We start from the raw sequence: 21629 nt of genomic DNA on the forward strand, positions 1-21629 counted from the left end.
TGGCTGGACCTGCAGAAAGACAGGAGTCCAGACCAACGAGTGTTGTCAGTCCATTCATTTCCTCTTCTCTGTTCCTGCCTCCCCATGGCATTGCTGACCTTTCACTTTCTGACATCAGCAGTTGTATTTAGCGAGTGTGTGCGTGTGCGTGTGCGTTTAGGGTCACATGTGTCTGTGTATAAAGAACTACACTGAAAGGCTTTTGTAGCTTTAGACTAAAAACCCTGGACCCTCAAGAGTTTTCCACAAAGTTAACTATGTTATAGTGTTGCTATTATTTTAACCATATGAATTGTATTTTTGTTATTAATGGCACAGTCTAACCAGTAATATGCTGTTTTAAATCACATGACATTCGATATTCTCACAATACTTTTTCCAGAGGAAGACACGCTGAAAGTTTTTCTCTTACATCTGGATTTTTGATGCACCATTGAGAAGTTAAATACCTGCTTTAGTTCACAGATGTTTATCCAACATAATTTTACAATAACTGTATGCAATAGAAAAAAACGTATGAATAAATAAATTATTGAAAGACGTGACATTAAAGATTGGTAGTAATCTGACCATCTTCCATTGTTGTTACAATATTGTAACATACTGAACTTTTGTTTATAAGCCTAGTACTCGTGAGGCATTAATGCAATAGCTAGTAAGAAACACACAGGAGCCAATTGACCGTTTATTCATCTTTTATTTGAAAACATTTTACAGAGAGTATCTCAAACCGGTTCTGTGGACTTGTACATCTTTCTGAGATTCAGTTCATGTAGAGTTTTCCTAACCTTCTAGCACAAAGCACCACTTGTTTATTGCTATGGATTTCTGCCACTGTTAAGGGTCATGTTTAATTCAGCAATTTTAAAAGAACACACTTGAATTTCAAAATGCTACAAAGGAGATAAAAAAAAGCAAAGGGTTACTATTTAAATCTCTCGTCCCTATTTGCTCCCTCTTTCTGTATCTCTCACTTTTTATGATATTAAACCAATTAAATAACAAGACTCAAAGACAATACACAGCCAAGATTTGCACCTTAGTAACCATATATATATTATGGAGCTAAGGATATGCGCTCTGGTGGCAAAAGAGGAACTGGTTGCTTTTAACATGTAGGATGTGACATGTTCCAAGTGGTTGCATTTGGCAGGCAAGCTGCTGGTGAAATTTTCAAGAATAACTGTTGCTTTTCCTTGAAATGAATCTATCTTTCTGTCAGATGAAAGAAAAGGAGACAGGTACGGTGCTTCAGCGGGGAGTGTGAGTCGACTTTTAGCTAAGGAAATCTAGTACGGTAAGTCTAAAAAAGTTTGCATTTTACAAAATACTCAATAGGAATAAAAAATGTTCTTTGTTATTCCAGAAAACAACTTCAATCACTCTTTCGCCTCAGCCTCGGTCTTGGGCTCAGTTTCCTATACAGGGTGAAAAAAAAAAGCACAGAAGAAAAAGAGTATGATTTCCTAATGCAGGGAACTTTTGATAGGATTTTAGCTTTTCTAAAACCGTTAGATTACCTGATGTGAAGTCAGTCAGACAGAACCAAAGCCACTCAGTTAGTATGAGTAAACCCATATACAAACTTACCTCATATTAGAAATCGTAAAATAATTTGTTAACGGAGTAGTTCACCCAAAAATTAGGACAGCCCAAAATGTACTCACCCTCAGGCTAATCAAGATATAGATCCAATGGACCCTCTGAAGTGAAAAACAGCTGATAAAAACATCCCAATAATCCACAAGTATTTGGCAAAGCTCTAGTCCATTGATTAACATCCTATTAAGCGAAGAGCTGCTTGATTTTACTTTTATCTTTAAAGGTGTTGAACTGCTTTTATTTGTAAATGGTGCTTGATCAGAGGATATTTCTCTCTTGATGCAGAAGAGATGACTTTTTCACTAGAGAAAGAAGTATTGGTCAATGACTTGTAATACTTTGATGGGAAAAATGTCTAAATAATGGATTAGTTTTTTTTGTATCTTTACGCTTCACAAGATATTAACTGACAGATCGGAGTCATTTGAATTGATTTTGCATTATGACGTTTTTAATCAGCTCTTTGGATTGATGGCACCCATTCACTGCAGAGGAACCATTGGTGAGCAAGTGACACGATGCTAAAATTTTCAAAATCTGTTCTGGTGAAGAAACGAACTCATCTACATATTGGATGGCCTGTGAGTAAGTACAACTTTCAGCTTTTTTTCATTTTTAGGGGAACTACTTCTTTAAAAACTCAACAACCTCCTTTATAATAAACAACATGACAAAACAGAAGAGTGCATTTATGTTCTTACATTTATGTAATTATAAGGAAATCAACTTATATTTTAATGAATTCAATTCAAGGTAACGTGTGTATTTTTAAACAAATACTTTTATATCCTAATCTTACGTGGACAGCGGACCACTGAATGTTTTTGCGATTGGGTACACTCTAGAATACAACACTTCAAAATTCTTAAGTTATGATCTATAATATCAAAATGAATGCACACTGTAATGAACATTATAGTACCGTTCTTTACCAATCGTTCACAATGTAATTAATTCAGTTTTTTTATAGTCTCAGATAAAGAGATGGCTGAGCACGCAAGCACACACTGCAGTCTTCAAACTCTCATACCCTTTACTCTAACACTCTCACTCTGCCCTCGGATGGACAGGAAGGAGGGGGCGGAACTTCTCCATGATGACACACTGACAGATGAGCGTGAGACACAGATCTGTGCGTGTGTGCGTGTGTGCGAGTGAGGGTTCAGGCGCATGCAGGTGTTTCAGAAGCCATGAAAAGGGATATATGAAAAGATGTTTAGACACTGGTCAATATAAAGTCATTCATTTTAGTACAGAGCACTGAAAAAATCTTGATGTGTAATGTATCTTTAGTCATTTTGTCCTTCTGAAACAGGAAAAGCAAGGAGTGAAAAAATTACTAATTATATTAGGATGGAAATACACCGTTTGTGACTATTCAACAAAATTAACTAAAGGTCAGAGATTCATTTGGATTAAGATTATAAGACTACTAGCTGGTTTACAGTAGTTAATTCGATGCAACAACACATTTAATACAAAAGAACAAGGAATATTATCTTTTGAGTTGCATTCATTATACCCTCAAAACCAAACTTGCCATTGGCACTATCAGCCCAGCTGAACTTTACATGAATACCACCAATTCACACAGTCATTCTAGTACAAACCTTCCAGAAGACACTTCACCACAACATGCCTGTAACTAGGTCATTCTTTCCCACCTCACATGTCTGCTCTTTCATTCTCGTTCACACAACAACTGTTCTATGAAAATAATTTTCATGTCCTGAAAGACGATTCAAGTAATCTCAGAGCATTTTGAGGAAGGGGAGACAAAATTTATGTAAAATGTAGCTACCTAGCAACTTGACAAGCGACATGTAATGTTAAATGAACGATGCTAACTAAAAGTAGGGCGGAACTAAAAGTTAGGCTATGCTTATTTTCAAAAGTAAAAGTTTAAAGATATTTATATTTTTATTTAATAAGATATGCATAAATTCATCAAAAATAGCAGTAAAGACATATAAAATATTTCTATGTCAAATTTATTTTGAATCTTCTATTAATCAAACAATCCTGAAAAAAAATATGATTTTCAACTGAGCATACTGTAATTATTTCTGAAGGATCATGTCTCTACAGACTGGGAAAATGGCTGCTGAAAATTTAGCATGAATTAAAATTATATTTTAAATGGTAACATATCACAATATTTATGTTTTTACTGTATTTTTGATCAAATAAATGGATAACACTTTTGAAAACATCAAAATATCTTACCACCACCAAACTTTTGAACGGTAATGGATATACAAAGGTTTAGGAGTAAAAAATAGCATTATGCATGCTCTTTATGAGTAATTTAACACTCTTTCTCTTTTAAGGTCACATAGATATTCCCTCTATCCTCTCAAATGGACAAATGGTCTTACTGTAAATGCAACACAATGGTATTAGCAACTAAGCAAGTACTAGCAAGCGCACCTCCTCTGGCTTGGTCTCTCCATTTGCAGTGAGCGCAGATTCTTTCTCCTCTTTCTTTCCTTTGGCTCCGCCCTTCTTTTCCTTTACCGCTTTGTCATTGGATGGCTTCTGTGCAAAAAAAAAAAAAAAATATGGGATGACGAGTTAAATAATCCTGTCCCAAACCAGTTTAATTGCTCCAAAATACACCGGCCAACTCCAGTTCCTCCTACTGTGAAAATGCTATTAAACTGGCTACTAAAAAGATAATATCATTCACACAGCACACAAACTTCATCAATATGCTTTCATATACTCAGGAAAGAACTTACCTACAATGCAAAGCACATGCAAAAACATGCTAAAATGTCACAAAGATAGAGACAGAAAATAGGAAAAGAGGGCTATTACCTTGGCAGCTGGCTTTTTGGCTTTTGGTTCAGGTTTAGGAGGAGCTGGTTTCTATGGGTTGAAAGAAGACAACAAGATGAAAGTTAAAAAAAAAACTGGGAAAGGATTTCATAACCGATATCACAAAGGCCATAATAAGTGGTAAATGTATGTACAAAATGGTAATAATGTTAGGTACAATTGAATTGAATTATTATTAACTGAATAATGCATAGACACTATCAATGTGTTTGCGGTTGAGGATACCTAGAGGGCATGTGATAGCTCTATATTGCTTGTGTTTATGACAAACTCGTTCCTAGAACTGGTTTTCATGGCTTTTAACCCTTTTAGGTGATATGCAAATAACATATGGGCATATGGAAAGACAGAAAAGACACTTACTGAGGAGAGACGCTCTGACCTCCGAGTGGGCTAAGAGAAGAAGAAGCATCAAAAGTGTGCAGAAAGTTGATTAAATTTGCAATTGCTAAACCACAAGATTTTTAATTGATTTTTTTGGTATCAGTGATGTCAGTCAAAAATGTAGGTAAACTGAAATTTACAGGGATTAAACTGTGCCGTTAAAGAGCTCTAGATTTGATAAAGAAATGTGAATGGTAGTTTACCTCCTGCTTTGTAACTTTGGTGGCGTCTTTGGCCTCTGCTCCCTCGGGTGACTGTACAGATGAAACAAACACGCAAAATTTGTACACACAGACACACAAATCTTCACACAAATACATTTTTTTTGCATGTGACGTCTTTATTTCAAGACTTCTGAAACTAAGTACCTATCTCCTTTTAAATGCTAACAGGCTGTCGTTTTAACTGATAAATATTAAGGAAATGCTAATCTCATCGCAGTTCACAGGCAATGTGCAGTAGCTTTTGTCTGTCAGACTTCACTGGTATAATCAGATACGCTGTTTTAATCACATATGTGTTTGGTTATTTGTTTTGTTAACTAATTTAATATGCCACATTAAATAAACTGTTTGCCAAAATAGATATGTATTTACTACATTTCATAATATACTCAAGGTATGCATACGTGACAGAACTAGATACACATATCTAATCTTTTTTTGTTGTGAGAATTATATGTTATAAACAATTAATAAAGTAGCTTCATCGCAGAGGTCTACAACTTCCCAGTTGTATCCAATCATTAAATCCTACAAAAATGTCCTTTTGACATAATCTGCTGATAGTCATACAACCTTACAAATATTTTGACATCTAAAAGGTAATGTTTACAGCATGACAGAAAAATATTTACATAACAAAAGTTAATTTTCTCATTTCAATTTTTTTTTTTGTTTCAATAAATTTAGAGAAGAGAGAGATATTTATATATTTGTTTATATGCATATATAGTGTTTTAAAAGGGATGGATGAATGGCATACAAACTAAAAAAAACACTAATTTGACCTTTTGTGTTTGAACAAAAGGTCAAATTTAAAAACTTTTTCAATTTCAATTTAAAAACTTAAAACACATATATATTTAATTTTATGTGGAAAACTTTATTTTGGCGCCTATTCTTGTGAAGTGTCCATTATTTGTTTAGCTTCACTAATTTAGGAGACACTCCCCCTAGGGAAACTCTCGCTTCAGTGCCTCTATCATGAACATATCTCTGCCTGATAAAACTAGTGCAATCTCTACGGATTTTTAATTTCTGGGGGAAAAAACAAACAAAAAAACAACAACCCCAAACACATATACACACACACACACACACACAATGCTAGGCATTATTCGACGTCTTCCGCTGCTGTTGGATGGTGAAGCTCAGTGGGCTGGTGGATCAATATCAATAAAGCATAATTTGAGGATTTTTAAAAAATTTAACATACCATTATATTAGTATTGTTATTTGTTAGTCTTATTTCTCTACAAAGCCCACAGTTCAACCGTGTTTTGTTTTGTCTAACCGTCACAATCGCCTTTATAGGCAGGCGAGAAAGAGTTGAGTGTGACTGAAAGAGCGCTCGGTTACATACGGGTCTGCCGCTCCGCAATGGGGGTGGAGGAAGAGCCTGTCGGTTTAAACATGGCTATACAAAAATAATGAGGACCTCTATCGATCGACGAAATGAGCTAATAAAAAAACGAACATCTTAAAATGGTGGCGAGCGAGTACAGGACGATTTCGGCGAGAGCAGAGCTCTCGGTTTTGATGCCAAACCGAGAGCGACTGAAGCATCACCGCAAAGTGACATTCAGCACAAGTGCGCACAAAGTGGCGACTTCACTGCGAAAGAGGCATCGGGTTATTAAACCGCCAACTATCATGGAGGAAATCAGCAAGTGTGACGATGATCGAATGCAAAGATGACCGAGCGTTCCATTGCTTTTGCAGGATTCCATAATCCAAACCGCGGATTAGGATAGAACGCTTTTAAAAACTTGATCCTCGTCTTACCTGCTCGACGCTGCGTACGTTCTCGTCGTTGAAACGCGAGCCGCTATTTCTTTTAAAAAAATCAGTGAAAATCAAGGATAGGTGAGGATTTTCAAGTATAAACTGGCTTACCTTCCTCTTGGGCATTTTTGCAAAATTTCCTGTCACTTGTCTTATTAAATTAGAAAAGCAGGTATGGACCTGTGAGGTGGGGGAGTGAGTTTAACTACCACCGAATACAGGATCAATATCTAAAACACCTCTGGTAATAACATGTTAATATTATGCAGACCTCAGACTCTACCCTCGTCTTTGTCCATTGGCCAGTTCGGTCCACACTTAACTGCCATTCCTTAAAGCCATTGGTCTGCGAGGCGAATGTTAATATAACGCGCTCAGACATTGGTTTGAATTTAGGAAAGCTCTTCAGCAGCTCACGCTCATTGGTTACGCGCTCTCTGTATGCAAATGAGAGCGCTTTGTATTGGATGGGTTTAAAGGTCCGCGTGAGAGGGGGGATAAAGCGACGACACACCAATCCACGCTTGACACCACACGCTCGGCTGTATGGGAAACGTATGCGCGGCCTCAAAAGAAATGCAAGCGTACACTGAAAAAGAGAAATGGTGACCATTAATGAGCCAAGTAACTGCAACAACGTATCGAATAGCAGAGTAATATTTACTTACTTATATTACAATAACACATACCTCATCTGGTGCCTCTGCTTCAGTATCACTCCTGTTAAATCAGCATGAATGAATTCAGGAAATTAATGTTGAAAACACTGATATTTAATTAAATTAAAATGACTACATTACACAAGAAAAGCAAATCTGTATTTAAATAAGAATACATTTAAAGCAATACAATAAATGCAATTATCTAATATAATAATACTAATAATAATATTGTGGCAAAAATATCTTCATGGCATGGTTCATTATTTACATGCCTGAAGGTCCCTAAACTCATTAAAAAGTGCCAAAAAAAAGTTTGTCTGAGGGCCATTTTGCATTATATCCAGTCATTATAATAAAATTGAATAAAGTAATATACCAAAATATACACTATAATTGAATATAAGCTTCAACAGAATGTTTTTTTTCCCATCCTATTTTGCCTGTTCTTGTGTTATGACATAGCGGCCTTAATCATCAAAGTTGATCACGGACATCTTTGGCCCACAGGCCCTGGTTTGGGCATCCCCCATGCATGGCAAAACATCTTGTGTGTGAAATGTTACATACAGAAATGTGACATTTTCGCAACTGGTCTAAAGATTCACACTATAAACCTATAATTGATTCATCATTGATATTACGGATTCACACGAGCGATTTTGAGGTTAAATGCACAGAACTATTCATCCACAAGCTCACAATAGCATCCCTCCACAATGGCCACATCTCTGCCACGACCTTACAATGGATGACATTCTATAGTAACTTGACAATGGTTAACATTCTACCATGCTTCACAACACACATGTACCTCTGGAAGCTTGCTGCCACTCCAGAGAAGACAACCAGAGGTTTCCTGTTAATGACAAAAGGATGTTCATGTAGCAAACATACATTTCTGGGTCACACACATCTATGGATCTGATTCTGGAGATCACTCCATACACAATGTCACACGCTGACTAATGGTTATGCATATTCCAGTGTGTATGATGTTGACGGCTTTCTCTCTCTTTCAAAAGCTTGTGGAAAGATGTAACAAACACGCTTTAATCATAAAAACTGTATTTGAATGACCATCGAGGATCAATATTTAAAAATCTACTATACAATACAAAGTCAGATAACAAACAAAAAACACACAAAATCAAACTCAAGCCATTGTAATATCATAAAATAATAGAATTTGATTTCATAATGAACCATTTTAGAGCTACAGTATCAAGTTTCAGTGCTTTGGAAAACCGATTAAGGGATCACCATTAAAAGCATGGCAATATAGTCTGCAGTGAGATTTTTTGACAGAACAATAAAAATCACCAATGAGTACTAGATTAGTCCCAGATTTGTTTTAAAGCTGAGTAATAATGGCCATGAGATACAAAGTCTTTAAAAAAATAAAACATAGTTCAGTATTTGATCTGTGTCCGTGTATGAATTGTGACATCCCTCATTAAAAAGTCACAATGAGCAACATCAACTACATTATTTCACAACTTCAGAAACCCTGAAATTAAATGATTAAATACCAAATTACTACAGTTTATAAAGACCAAAACATATCTAATTATACACAGCCAGTTGACACATTTTCACAGATAACCCCGCATTTATAAAAATTAAAACTCATTATGTGTGAGCAGGCAAACAAAGACACTGTATTAACTGAGAATTCAAGCGGACGTCAAATTACTTCAGGGTTTTATAGTTACTACATGGTTAAAAGTAAACAGGATCATACCATGCATATAAAACATATACAGTGGCGCTCAAAAATATGCGTAGCACACAGAGAATCACTGTTCTAAATAATAAAATATCAAATCAAGAGACATTTTTCAGCACAAGTTAAATTTTCAAGCAAACATTAAACATTAGAAATAGACACTTTAAAAATGTAAATACTACAACAAAATCTCAAATTAAAGTTTGCTAAATTTGAGGAAATGCCACTTGCCTAGATATTTTGCTATATAATGCAAAAAAATTCACATATTTGTAACTGTCCATATTTTTGGGTCTTGTATAGATATAATTTGTATCCGTTTCATTGTTTAATCTAGAACCTACAAACTTTACTCTTGACTTAAATCTTATCAACCAGAGTCTCTCCTTTGTCACATAGCTGACATTAACATTTATTCAAAATGAGAGAAGGGCAGAGAGTCTAAAAAGTGCTGTGTGGGAGAAGACGTAGCCCGGGCCTGAGTCAGTCGATCTGCAGCATGGCTCTCTAAAAGGGCTAGGCTCTGTCACACTCATATCAGTACTGAAAGTACAGAACTCTTCCTTTCAGACAAACACATCAACTGAATCTTACTCAAGACTTTCAGCTAATGCACACCACCCTCTAGCTCTAATTATCACTTCTTGTAAAATGGTGAGAAAATCATAATACATTAACTTGAACTTCTTTCCATGTGGTATGCAAATGAGCTTCTCAGCAACAAAAACAACACACAGAGGAATAGTCCAAAATGATCTGCTTATACACACTAATTAAGAGCACAAAGTAAAATGTTATAGTCCTTGAATATTACTAACCCAACTTTGAAACGGTTTTATTATTTTCACTAAACAAAATACCCGATTTTCCCCTCCAAAACCACCAAAACAAAAACATAATCAGAAAGGTAAAACTATGTGTCAGCTTTCGACAAAAAACAAGTACCTAAATCTCTTCAAGTGTCTCTGATAACTTCATAATTTTCCAGTGAGGTACGAGTTGTTTAAAGAATGTGTCGGATGTTGACCCTACTTGACGGGTTGTACATTCTTCATATGAATCACTCTTATTGATTACATCAGCAAGGGTGAGATTATCATTCGTACACTTTGACTTAAACAATTAATTACACTATGGTTACTTGCCTATATTTAGGGCCAGATTTGCTACAAGCCTGTGCCAGCACAAAGCTTAATTTACTAAATGAAACACATTTGTAGAACACTCACTTTAAGATGAGAAATGTATAGGAGGGGAGTATTCAAATATAATCATACAACGTGATATATTAAGGTTTGCGGTAGTCAGTTTACCACTATTAGCCACCCCAAACATGTATGAATTAACCCATTTTGCACCTGACATGACATAGTTGCTAATTGGCGCAGCTCTTGTTAGATTACTTTGGTCATTATGGATCTGGATGTGTCCGTGTTCTTTAATTTGCACATTGTCAGATCATTCACAGAACCTTTCACTCCCTTCTTTGCTTTTATGGCCTTTAGTGTGCAGAAAGTATTTATATTGGACCCTTTGTAAACCTAACCATGAAAAAAATATCACAGAAAAAGTCTTCCTCTGCGATTTTGCCAAAAGAGTCAGAAAAATCAGGCATATTAGCAAACTAAGCTTTGTTTAATCAGAGCTCAGTACAAAATATTAGATGTTTCCAGATTTTTCCTTGTGTTTTCAAAAAAACTGATTAATTCGTATTTCCTTTAAAAGGGCCCTATTCAGAGTGTGACTTCTTCTATGTCGTCATCGAATGACGTGATGGCCCTGACTGCGGGTCGGCTCTCAGACACATGAAGAGTGCTCCTATTGTTGGAGAGAGAACTGATGTTTAGTCCATTTGGTGTGTCTGTGTCCCTCCTGCGTCCACCCACTGATCCTGATGGGAACTGGCTTGTTAGAGGTGGGCTTAGGATCTCCATCCTGCTGGACGGATCTGAAGGAGGTGGTGTGGCAGAGGCCCCAAAAAGCTGCTGCATGAGGTTGGACTTCCTGTCTTTGACCAGGCCACCCAGATCCAGCCCTTCATCTAGTTCTCGAGGTGGCTGATTTGCATTGCGTGCACCCAAACCAGCACGGGGGGCAGATTTACCAAAAGAAGGGGCGTAGCTGCCAAAAGCAAGATCAAGATCCTCACTTGGTCCATGTGTTCGGAGAGCACCTGCTCTTCTCCCACTCGCCAGTGTGTTTGCTTTCTCTTCTGGTTCTGTGTATTTGAAAATACCGTTGTGGTTCCGTTGCTCGGACAACCGTGGAGGAGAGCGAACACTTCCTGTGTCGTCGGAAAAGAAGTCCGAATCCTGACCTTGAGTCTGCATGTCGATCTCACGCATCTTAGCTAGTAGCTGCTCTTTGCGTTGACGTTCCTCTTCTGCACTCTCTGGATTGATGGCCTGGATCTCTAGATTTCTTGCTTTAAGTTGTACCTCTTCCAGTTCACGCTGCTTCCTGCTCTCTTCCTCCCTGTGGGATACAGACAGGCCAATTCTCCAATCTTCTTCTTTTCTGTCCAGGCCTATTTAACAGAAACAAAACATACTACAGATGCAAAAATGAATTTCAACAAGTCTACTACCGTTCAAAAGTTTGGGATCAGTACCAATAATATTTTTATTGAGCAAGGATGTATTCAACTGCATCGCAAGTTATTCATCAAAGATATGAAGCAGCACAACTGCTATTAAGAAATGTTTCTTGAGCAACATGTACATGTAGCTAAAGATTTTAAAGAATAATGAGACAATGAAGATCTGAGTAATTGCTGCTAAAATTTTACTTTACAATCACAATAATACATTTTGTTTTAAAATATTCTAAAATAAAAAAATAGTTATTTGAAACTTTAACAATATTTTATAATATTACTGTTTTTATGTCTTTTGATTACATATAAGCAGTCTTGGTGAGAATCAGTAACTTTTGAACTGTTGTTTAAATTAAAGTTTTCAGTCATGTACAGATGTATATAGGATGAATGTCGGTCAAATATTTAGGTATTCTATCTTAAACATATTTAACAGTATTTCATTTATTCAAATTGTTAATTAAATTATTGCTTGTATATGTCCATTCATTTTTAACTGAGACAGCAGGACGGAGTACTTTCCTACCTCGGTTTCCCTTTGTGTTCTTCTCATTTGCAATGTGCTGTTGATGCAGTCTTTGCCTCTCCTTGTCTTTCAGCAGCTCCATTTCTCTTTCTCTGTCATACATTGCCTCATCTTCTCTCTCATTCTCTCTTGTTTGTTCCACCCCTGATTCCATGTCTCTTTCTTTCTCCCTTTCCCTCCAAAACTCTTGAATCTTCCATTCTTTTGCTTCTTTAGGTCTCTGTTCTCTGCCTTGCTGATCCTGCTGATATATTATAAATGAAAATGGATGACAAACAAAGGACTGGAATAGAGTAAAACACAAAGTTCATAATTTTATAAAAGTCTACTTAATAACATTTTTATTTTAGTCTGCACAATAAAAATTAAAATGATCAGAATGTACTTATCCTCGTGATGTTTGGCAGGTCACAATCAGTTAAAAGACACAAAAACCAATGACATTTTCATATATATATATATATATATATATATATTGTGATGATATGCCCCTCCTATATATATCACCATCACCCCGTCCTTTATATATAGGCTCCCGGCGGGAGTATATGTTATAGATATATATATGGTATATATAGGTCTGGCGGCGTGTGACGAGGCACACCTGAAGGGGATTTAGCCTTGTCCGCTGCCGTTAAATGTAATGCATGCCTGCGCTGGTTCCTCGTGGGTCCAGGAAGGGTGCGTGAAGGAGCTAAAATATCTTTGTCAGGGACAATAAGTAGACGGCGGAGGAAAGAAGCGACGGAGATGCAGCGGTGTCTCCCCCGAAAGGAGAGCTCTTGAAACCTGACCTCCGATCCTTTATAATTCCCCCTGGAACACTACTGACCTTCCACAATCCCAGAAGCACAACGAGGCACCAGTTTCCCCTTTTATTTGGACACTTTTCCCCTTGGACACTTTATTTTGTACTATTTTGGTTAATAAAAGCTCTCCGAGGCCTGACGCCACGCCCACTGTGTCTAGTGCTGGCTCCTCCCGTCACAGTGGTGGAGAATGCGACTACTTGGGCACAGAGGACATCTGATTAAAATATCCCCTCTCGCTGGTACACTTGCCGGGACGGAGCAACAATGCAATGCTGCCACCAGGAAAAGATACATTTACCCGGTGGCTGGTTGAGCATGTCGACTAATTCCCGGTTTCTCTGTCCCGGTGCGAGGGAGTTGCCCGAGAGGAATCCCTGCTTTGCCTGGTTGAGAAAGCCAGAATATACGGCACCAGTCGGCTGCCCCTCCTCTTTATTGTCACCATGCCCCGTCCTGGGATTCACCAGGCTCCCGGCGGGAGTGGTGTGTGTTCGAAGAGAGTGGTATCACCAGGTCTGGCGGCGTGTGGCAGAGGCCACACCTGAAGGGGATTTAGCCTTGTCACCGCCGCCGTTAAATGCCCTGGCGCGCCTCTCCTCGGGAGACCGGTCTCTTCCCCTGCATGATTCAAGGTAGGCTTTTGAACCGTCGACCCGTACAGTCAATAATTACAACCTGGATTACTCCAGATGCCGAGCCGTAATTAACAAGAAAATTGCCGCACCGCCGCCCCTCGCGCCCCGAACAGGAGAGGAGTGAGATGACTAAAAGGATCGATAGGTGATAAAACAGAATGAGAAAGGAAAGATGTAAATTAAGCACTTATGAGCTAAAACAATTTATTAACAAAATAATAACTGCAAATATAACAGAAACACAAATAAATGTATTTACTTTCCTCCTCTGGACTCCTGCGTGGGCGCGACCGCCTGACGGGGTTGGCGGCTTGGAGGGAATGTGACGAGTCGGCTGCCCCTCCTCTTTATTGTCATACAATTTGAGAGAGTTTTTATTGTGTGCTGAGGTTTCTAGCTCAATATGCAGAACTGATGTGCTCTGTACCAAAACCTAGTTAGGCTGCATTTTTAAGCATCATTATTGGCCAAAAATGCTATTTGAGAGCTGCCCCTCGCGCCCCAACAGGAGAGGGGAGCGTGCAACACTAAAAAAAAGCTATATAAGGTTTTAATTACAGTAATGTTATCACAAACAAGCCAATCTCAATTTCCCCAAGATCTTTCATGTATAATAAATAAATAAATTCAGATTCAGATAATGAAATTTAAAAGCCATGTAATTCATAAGATCTCTACTGAGCAGATTATACATGCCTTAAGAGAGAGGTAATCATCAGTCTGGTCGTCAGGTGGGAGTTCGTTGGTAAGAGCTGGAGGTGGTGATGGAAAGTCCAGTGAGGACGTTCTGTACTCTGTCTGTACTGCCTTAGTGCTGGTTGTATTGAAGACTTCAGTACACATACAAACACAAACATGTTGCAAAATGCATAGATTAAGAGGCGCTCAATATGCAGAACTGATGTGCACATTAGGCTGCATTTATATACACACACACACACACACAAACAAAAAAAAAGCATATATGGTTTTAATGCAATACTCAGTCCTTTAGAGCCCCTACAATATCTCTTCAAACAATCTGTTGTATGAATTTCATAGAAGCACAGTAATTGAAGCTGGAGTCACGAGTGAATCTCACGAGAATATAATCACCATAGAAAGATGTTTGTTGTGGAGTCATTACCTGTTTGTTAATAATAATTATGAACCCAATGTATAAGTGTGTAAGAAGGCCCTGGGAGGAAGGTGCTAAATACAGCTGTGTTTTGGGACATGAGATCTACCTTTTCGCTTGCTGCCATTCTCAGCTTCTTTTCTGGAAGAAGCTTTCAGCATCCTGTTAGCATAGATGTTCCGAGCATCCAGCTCCTTTTCTTTCTCCTGATACAAAATGTAAAAAATGTATTAACCTATGACATGTTGGATTTGTGATTAAATGAATCAAAATCTAACTAAAATCTGCATATGATTTGTGGGTGTCTTATGTAAAGAATTTGGCACCTTTAGTTTAGTGCCAATCCTCTCCACTTCCTCCTGTATTGCTTTAACTTCCTGTTGTGCATCATGAGTTCTCTTCCTCTCATTAGCTAGCTGCCTCTGAAAGCTCCCGCTGCTTAGCTCCATATTCTTCTCCAACTCCTGACAACACATCACAGACGTTACACACACAGAGCCATACAATCCTAAACGCATACTGACCGCATGGTGAAGGCATTATAAAAATTAATTTCCTCTAAGAATTTAATTAATTTCCTCTGATAACAGCTGTATGCATATTAATGCCTCAAACTCATTCATACAACAATGTAAGAATAGTAAAAGTAAAAATATAAAAACATTTAAATTAAAGATGTTAAAAGTGAAATGCATAATTAATAATAATTTAATTATAATAAAATATATCATTTATTATTATTCATTTCAAATGTATAAATAAAAATGGTCTCATCAAATTAAAATTTTCTTAAAAAAGAAAAAAATATACACATTACATTATAATTATATAAAAACCATAAATTCCCCCCCAAAAAACCCTGCAAATTATGACATACATGGTCAAACATCACTTTCTTCAACTAGAGGATAGTTTGAAAAGTTAAAAAGCAGTATTCACAACCAAAAGATTAAGCTTGCATAAAAATGCATGTTTGATATAGCTATAGCTCAACAAGTGACAGCAGGTCATCCTTATTGTAGAGCACTGCGATTTTTTTTTTACCTTCACTCTGCGTTCACTTTCTTGTAATTTGCCTTGAGTGTACGTTAGCTTTCGTGACAATTCCTCTCTTTCTCCAAGATTCTGGTCATCTGCGAGTTGCTGCAGTTTCTGCAGCTGGCTGCGACAACGCTGGAGCTGGGCGTCCGTTTCCCTGAGGCTGCGCTCAGCTGTGCGCTGGTTCTCTTGACTGCGTCTCAACCTCTCGCGCAAAACATGAGTCTCATTGTTGTGACGAGACAACAGCTGCGAGATCTCGCTCTCGGTGTCATTGTAGCGATGTAGAGCTTTCTCTTGCCTCAGCTGCATCTGTCGCAGTAAACGGTTCTCGCGCTGCAACTCATCGGCATGCAGCCGCAGCTCAGACAGTGCATTCTTTAACTCGTTGATCTTTAGCAGGCGGGCAGACAGCATGCGTTTGGTGACTGGGTCCACTTCTTTGGATGGAGCGTCTTTGCTCAAAGTTTGGGATCGGATACCTCCTGAACGCTGCTGAGGATAATGGGATTGAGGCGGGAGACGGCGTGACACACCTTTACGTACACCTGAAAAGAACAACCAATAGAAGTACACATAAGTCATTTAATTAATGCAGCAAAAAATAAAAAACAGATATAATTTGCAAAAACATATGTATGTGCCATTTATTTTTGTAATTGCAAATATAAATGTTTAGCCTTCAGTGTCACGTGATCCTTCAGAAATCATTACAATATATTTACTTTGTGCTCAAGAAATGAATACAATAGAAACTAAAAACATAATTTATTTGTAACAGAATTTTTGTAACATTTTAAAAGTCCTTATTGTCAAGTATTTGTAAAAAAAACAAAAAAATAAAACAACAACAACAACAAGAACAAAAGTTTTCCATTCACATGACACTTGATGCTAAATGTATCTTGTGCAATCTGCTGGTCATTATTGGTACTGCAGAACAAAACAGTTATTCTCAAATTACCTAAGCAATTCTTCAGTCAATTTAAAGGTTAATAGATTATATTTTACTTCAAATAACAAAATTAAAAAACTACATATACATGTGAAATTACATTTTGCACAAAAAAGCTGGACCATATTTTTATGATGATTTGTAGTTCCATCACATTATTTTTCTGACAATTAATCTAGACTACATTCAAATTTTACAAACATTATTTTTAAATCATATTAAAATTATATTTTATTTTATTTATCTGGTAATTGTCAAGCATTATGGTATTACAATCATTCGCCAAATGTGCTTAACTGTGGTACATTGTTGTAAGGTAAAAAATAAATAAATAAATAAAAATAATCTGCTTTATTTTGCTTAAGCAAAACATAATTTCTTATTTCTTTTAGTTTTTAGAGTGAGATGTGACCTAGTCATTTTTCTTAGGTTTTTTGATATATACAGACCAAGGACTCTTTTAATTAAACTGTTGCCCATCTCTCAGATCTAGGTCTGTCACAACGTTTTGTTGTGCAATATAGTGCCCAATAAATAATTGAAATAAGCAATATTACTGTCATTTTAAGACCATTTTATGCCACTGAATGTATAATCATAATAGCATAAAAAGGCCTAGACACTTTCAACTGACAACAAACATTTAATTTTTTAAAAATATTTAGATCATGGAAAATAAAGAATCAAAATATTAGATGTCTTAAAAAACTCAAATAAATAGTAAATAACCTTTTTTCTGAAAAGCAGAAAAAGACAAATGTACAAAGAACTTTTTTTTTATTTTTACTAAATTTTCCTTTTTTTCTGAAAAGTAAAGGTACACGCTATTGATGAAAAATACAGTATCTATTTATTTGTCAGATCTCTTTATGCACAAAGGCACAGATCCCAAAACAAGGTCATATCTGCAGATTAAACGTTTTAGTAGAAGGATTTAAACAGCACATATAATGCTACACACAGCAAGCATGACGGGCAATATATTACATCACCAAAAATGATTGAGATCAAATATATACTCTGTGCGATAAGTCGATATATTGATTGCGACATGGCTATTCAGATCCTGGGTTGAGTAATAGCAATCAAAGTGTCTGAAGAAACATGACTGAAAAAAAAACTAGCCCATGTCCAATCACCACAGACTTCAGAGGACCTTGATCATGATGTTAATTACATCATACCTGTAATTGGTGGATAAGAGGAGAAATCTGACTAATTTCACATGCTTCAGAAGGAGTACATAAATGATTTGACCTTCTAAATAGCAGATTAATTTGTTCCACTGTGGTGTGCAAAAAGGAAAAGTAAACATTTTTTTTTCTTTACATAAATACGGTAATGTGCTGAAGTTATATGAGGTCCATTAAGTTGTGATGATTACATTAAGGAGTATTCTTATTAGTTTAGTGACCTAGATATAGTGCAGAATCGTTATACATCACATAGTATTTATGGGTTTTCACTAGATTTTTCTACATAGATTTTCAGTATGACTTTTGTGTTTGCATATAACGTGAGTGCATACCTGCTCGATGTAAGGGGCTGCTGGACACTCTCCTAGACCTGCCTCTTCTTTGTGGAGACGGAGAGGCTGACGGCGAGAGAGACCGATCTGAGTGTGAGACGTTTTCATAATCGTCAGAATAGAAAGAGGGACTGCTACGCTCTCCATCCGAACAGCGATCCCGGTCTGGATCTCCATCTGGGTCTCGCATTCTGGTTCGCGCGTGATCCCCAACCGAGCTCTCAATGTCTTTTCTGTATTTCTCCTGTTTTCCAGATCGAAAAGGAGATTCTGAAATCTTCTCATCACTGTGGTGAGACAATCGGCTGTGCTCTGACACCTGATTATCCTCATGCAAGTCCATGTCTCTCCCTGCAATACAGTTCACAGATCAAACTGAGGCTGGACTGAATATATGCTTCACTCACAATTAATAAGCAGCACGCACGCACACATCCAAACACACAAATCAGAAAAGGCACGACTGCTATGGCACGGTATGTTTTCAAATTAGATTGTGTGTGAGCCTTCAGCGAATCGTGACATAAAACCAGACACTAACCACTCCAGCTGTCTGAGAGGCTTCATCAAGACTGCATCAAGCCACTCACTGTCATGTTTGTCGCTTATTAACAACAGTGACATGCTATTTAATCTCATCTAACAATGTGGCTGAGGATACATTGTCCAGACACTAAAACATATAATGTATTCAGCCATAAAATAACGTACATTACTATTATTTAGTCACTCACAAATGAGCAAATATCGAACACTAAGCCATTTAGAATGCCTGTTCAAATTGTATTATGTTCTAACCAAACACTGTCTTATCAAATCAGGGCATATATTGTGTTTGTGAAGTGTAATAGTTGATATAGATCAGAAGTTAAAATCAGGAATCATTAAGTGTCATGAAGACACAAAAATAATAATAATAGAGCTGAATAAAAGACAGAAATGAGCTACAGGAGATTGTTTGTATCCTCATGAAAAAGCATTATTTATGACCCGTTTGTAAAGCTACTGGCAAGTCTTCCTCTTTCTGTTCCTGAACCTGCAGAATCCTGATATCCTTTCTGGTCACCGTCTCCATGGAGATGGAGTCTGCCCTTTTGTATGTGGCCAATAATATCATTCACTTCTTAAATAGCATGCTAAACACATGCAATTACTGCCTCACCTTTCACCTATCTCTGTTTTGGTAAAAAAAAATTTATATGACACCCATTAAGAAGTGCCATAAATCTGAATTTTTGCAAAAAGAAACAAATTCTATAAAGGTATTATCAACTTAAAGTTAATATTCAAAAACCTGAATTAAGGAAATCTTGAGTTTTATGAGGACTTCACAACATACTTAGCAGCCCTATTTGAAAAAAAAAATAAAAATAGTACTACTACTACTAACTTTTAATCAATTAGATCTGCGTTCATGTCGTTGCCGAAAGGCTTGCAGGCAGCATGTCGACATACAGTGCTATTGCACTATGGGCGTCCCGATTTTGAATCGCAACAGAAGAACCTTTCCTAGTCCAACCTCCCGATCTCTTTCCCTCTTCTCTTCCTGTCAGTTCGGATCCGTCCTATCATAATAAATGCAAAAGTGCAAAAATAAAATAAAATAAAACAAGGTTCTGCATTTATCAGTAATTGAAATCCATTTATTTCTGCAAGTGACCTTGCCTTTATGTAAGGAACTTTATGCTAATGTAAAAAGTTAAGAGAGTACGGTCTAATTGAGCCTAATAATAAAACTTATTATATTGCTAATGAGCATCCCATTTCACAGCGTTTTGGATAAATATAGTGTATGACAAGCTGAAACCATCTGCACTTGACAGGCCAGTTTGAATGGCCTTAGTAACCATAACAGCAACAAATGTCAATTAGTTTGGATGATATTCCTGTGAAATTGAGTCAACACTGAGTAAATAAAGCCTAAAGTGATGACAATAATAATAATAATAAAAATATAAGCAATATTCATGAATATATACCTTAATATTATGATGAACTTACAACAATAGAGATAGTATAGTTGCTGTTGCCAAATATTATAACAAAAGAGATTTTCAAAGGCAGGAATGTAGGTCACAAAACAATGTAACAATAAGTCCAACAGGTGTCTTCAAACGATAAAAAAAGAGGTCAACGTGTCGTCGTTTAAAACAAAACAACGTAAGGCTGCATCTTAATACGTGTATGTGTATCCTAAGAAGCTTCTAGCGTTTCTAGTTTACTACCCGATTGTTCGTACTTTGTGTTTTCGAGTGACAACAATGGCAAACGCGGAACTTACACTGCAACAACGCGCGTGAAATCAGTTTAAAAGTAACGTTACTTACCAGTTTCGTGCCCTTCTAAGTATCCATATTTACACAGTCGGGTTCTTCATGATGTGGCTCGAGTAACGGCTCACAAACTCGCTAGCCAGCTACATGACGAGCTAGCTGGGATTATATCGTGCAACTAGGACAACACACACACACTCTACTGTAGAGACGACGCCAAACGATTAGCAAAACCTTATCCGATCCGGTAAAGAGAGGGCGAAGGCGGTTATTTGGTCGTCTGTCCTTTAATAAAACGGCATATGAGGTCGATTACGGCGGATATTGTAGCTTTTGAAGAGGAATATGTGTTTTACTGAAGGAGTTGGTGAAATCTCTGAATCCACGCCTCGCCTTCTGCTACCGGTGTCATAGTGACGCTTCGCCATGGCAACGTGCGCGCCCCTGTCCGTCACCACTTGTTGAGCACTGCTGATGTTACATTGACAGACAGGCGTCAGTAATGCTCTAAAGGGAGCAAAAACCTTTCAGAAAGATATTAAAAAAGCAATTAGTGATGGTAACACCCACATGATAGATTATTCAAATTATAATTATGATAATGAGGATTCTAAGGACATTTTTATACACCACTTTTATACACATTTTGTTTACACCACTGCAAAACCGACTGAAGTAAGACATTTTTATATGTGCACAAACACAAGGTTTTCCCTATACCTCTTTAGGCTATATTCATTAGTTTGTCATATCATTTCATTATGACAACACTTCGCAGTAACATCCTTACTATTGCAGTGATCTATTTGCGTAGCAAATTTTTAATGTATTTGACATAATAATCGAATAAATAATACACAATAACGCAAGGGTAGCCTTCGATTTTATGAAGGAGATGGAAACTACATTTCCCATGATTCGCGTCCTG

General features: G+C 37.1%; 2 protein-coding genes across 5 annotated transcripts; both read right to left on the reverse strand.

Annotated features, from left to right (window-relative positions):
- Positions 1 to 677: 677 nt before the first annotated feature.
- hmgn3 (high mobility group nucleosomal binding domain 3) lies at positions 678 to 7104 on the reverse strand. Of its 2 annotated transcripts, none has more exons than XM_043224551.1 (6): positions 6945 to 7103; positions 5031 to 5081; positions 4807 to 4836; positions 4423 to 4473; positions 4033 to 4140; positions 678 to 1418 (listed from the first exon to the last, which is right to left on the reverse strand). In XM_043224551.1, the coding sequence occupies exons 1-6, from the start codon at positions 6957 to 6959 to the stop codon at positions 1380 to 1382; spliced, it is 294 nt and encodes a 97-aa protein (XP_043080486.1). In that variant the 5' UTR covers positions 6960 to 7103; the 3' UTR covers positions 678 to 1379. The 2 variants fall into 2 exon arrangements, with proteins under 2 accessions (XP_043080486.1, XP_043080487.1); XM_043224552.1 differs by lacking the exon at positions 678 to 1418 and adding an exon at positions 2180 to 2732 and having other exon boundaries at positions 6945 to 7104.
- A 3733-nt stretch (positions 7105 to 10837) lies between these two features.
- Positions 10838 to 21134, reverse strand: lca5 (lebercilin LCA5). Of its 3 annotated transcripts, none has more exons than XM_043224478.1 (9): positions 20756 to 21134; positions 19819 to 19993; positions 18429 to 18779; positions 15952 to 16493; positions 15234 to 15371; positions 15017 to 15113; positions 14487 to 14620; positions 12344 to 12584; positions 10838 to 11748 (listed from the first exon to the last, which is right to left on the reverse strand). In XM_043224478.1, the coding sequence occupies exons 3-9, from the start codon at positions 18769 to 18771 to the stop codon at positions 10955 to 10957; spliced, it is 2289 nt and encodes a 762-aa protein (XP_043080413.1). In that variant the 5' UTR covers positions 18772 to 18779; positions 19819 to 19993; positions 20756 to 21134; the 3' UTR covers positions 10838 to 10954. The 3 variants fall into 3 exon arrangements, with proteins under 3 accessions (XP_043080413.1, XP_043080410.1, XP_043080411.1); XM_043224475.1 differs by having other exon boundaries at positions 12344 to 12587; XM_043224476.1 differs by lacking the exon at positions 19819 to 19993 and having other exon boundaries at positions 12344 to 12587.
- Positions 21135 to 21629: the final 495 nt, after the last annotated feature.

This window comes from Puntigrus tetrazona, chromosome 23 (assembly GCF_018831695.1).
Source record: "Puntigrus tetrazona isolate hp1 chromosome 23, ASM1883169v1, whole genome shotgun sequence".
Lineage (NCBI taxonomy): Eukaryota > Metazoa > Chordata > Actinopteri > Cypriniformes > Cyprinidae > Puntigrus > Puntigrus tetrazona.

Coding starts and splice junctions, on each gene's coding strand:
- hmgn3 (XM_043224552.1), bottom strand. Junction 4,837..5,030: donor CCAAAGTTACAAAGCAGGAG/GTAAACTACCAT, acceptor TTCTTCTCTTAG/CCCACTCGGAGGTCAGAGCG. Junction 4,141..4,422: donor CCAAAAAGCCAGCTGCCAAG/GTAATAGCCCTC, acceptor TTTTTTGCACAG/AAGCCATCCAATGACAAAGC.
- lca5 (XM_043224476.1), bottom strand. CDS start 18,771: ATGGACTTGCATGAGGATAATCAGGTGTCAGAGCACAGCCGATTGTCT. Junction 15,372..15,951: donor AAAGTGAACGCAGAGTGAAG/GTAAAAAAAAAA, acceptor ATGTGTTGTCAG/GAGTTGGAGAAGAATATGGA. Junction 14,621..15,016: donor GAATGGCAGCAAGCGAAAAG/GTAGATCTCATG, acceptor TGTGTACTGAAG/TCTTCAATACAACCAGCACT.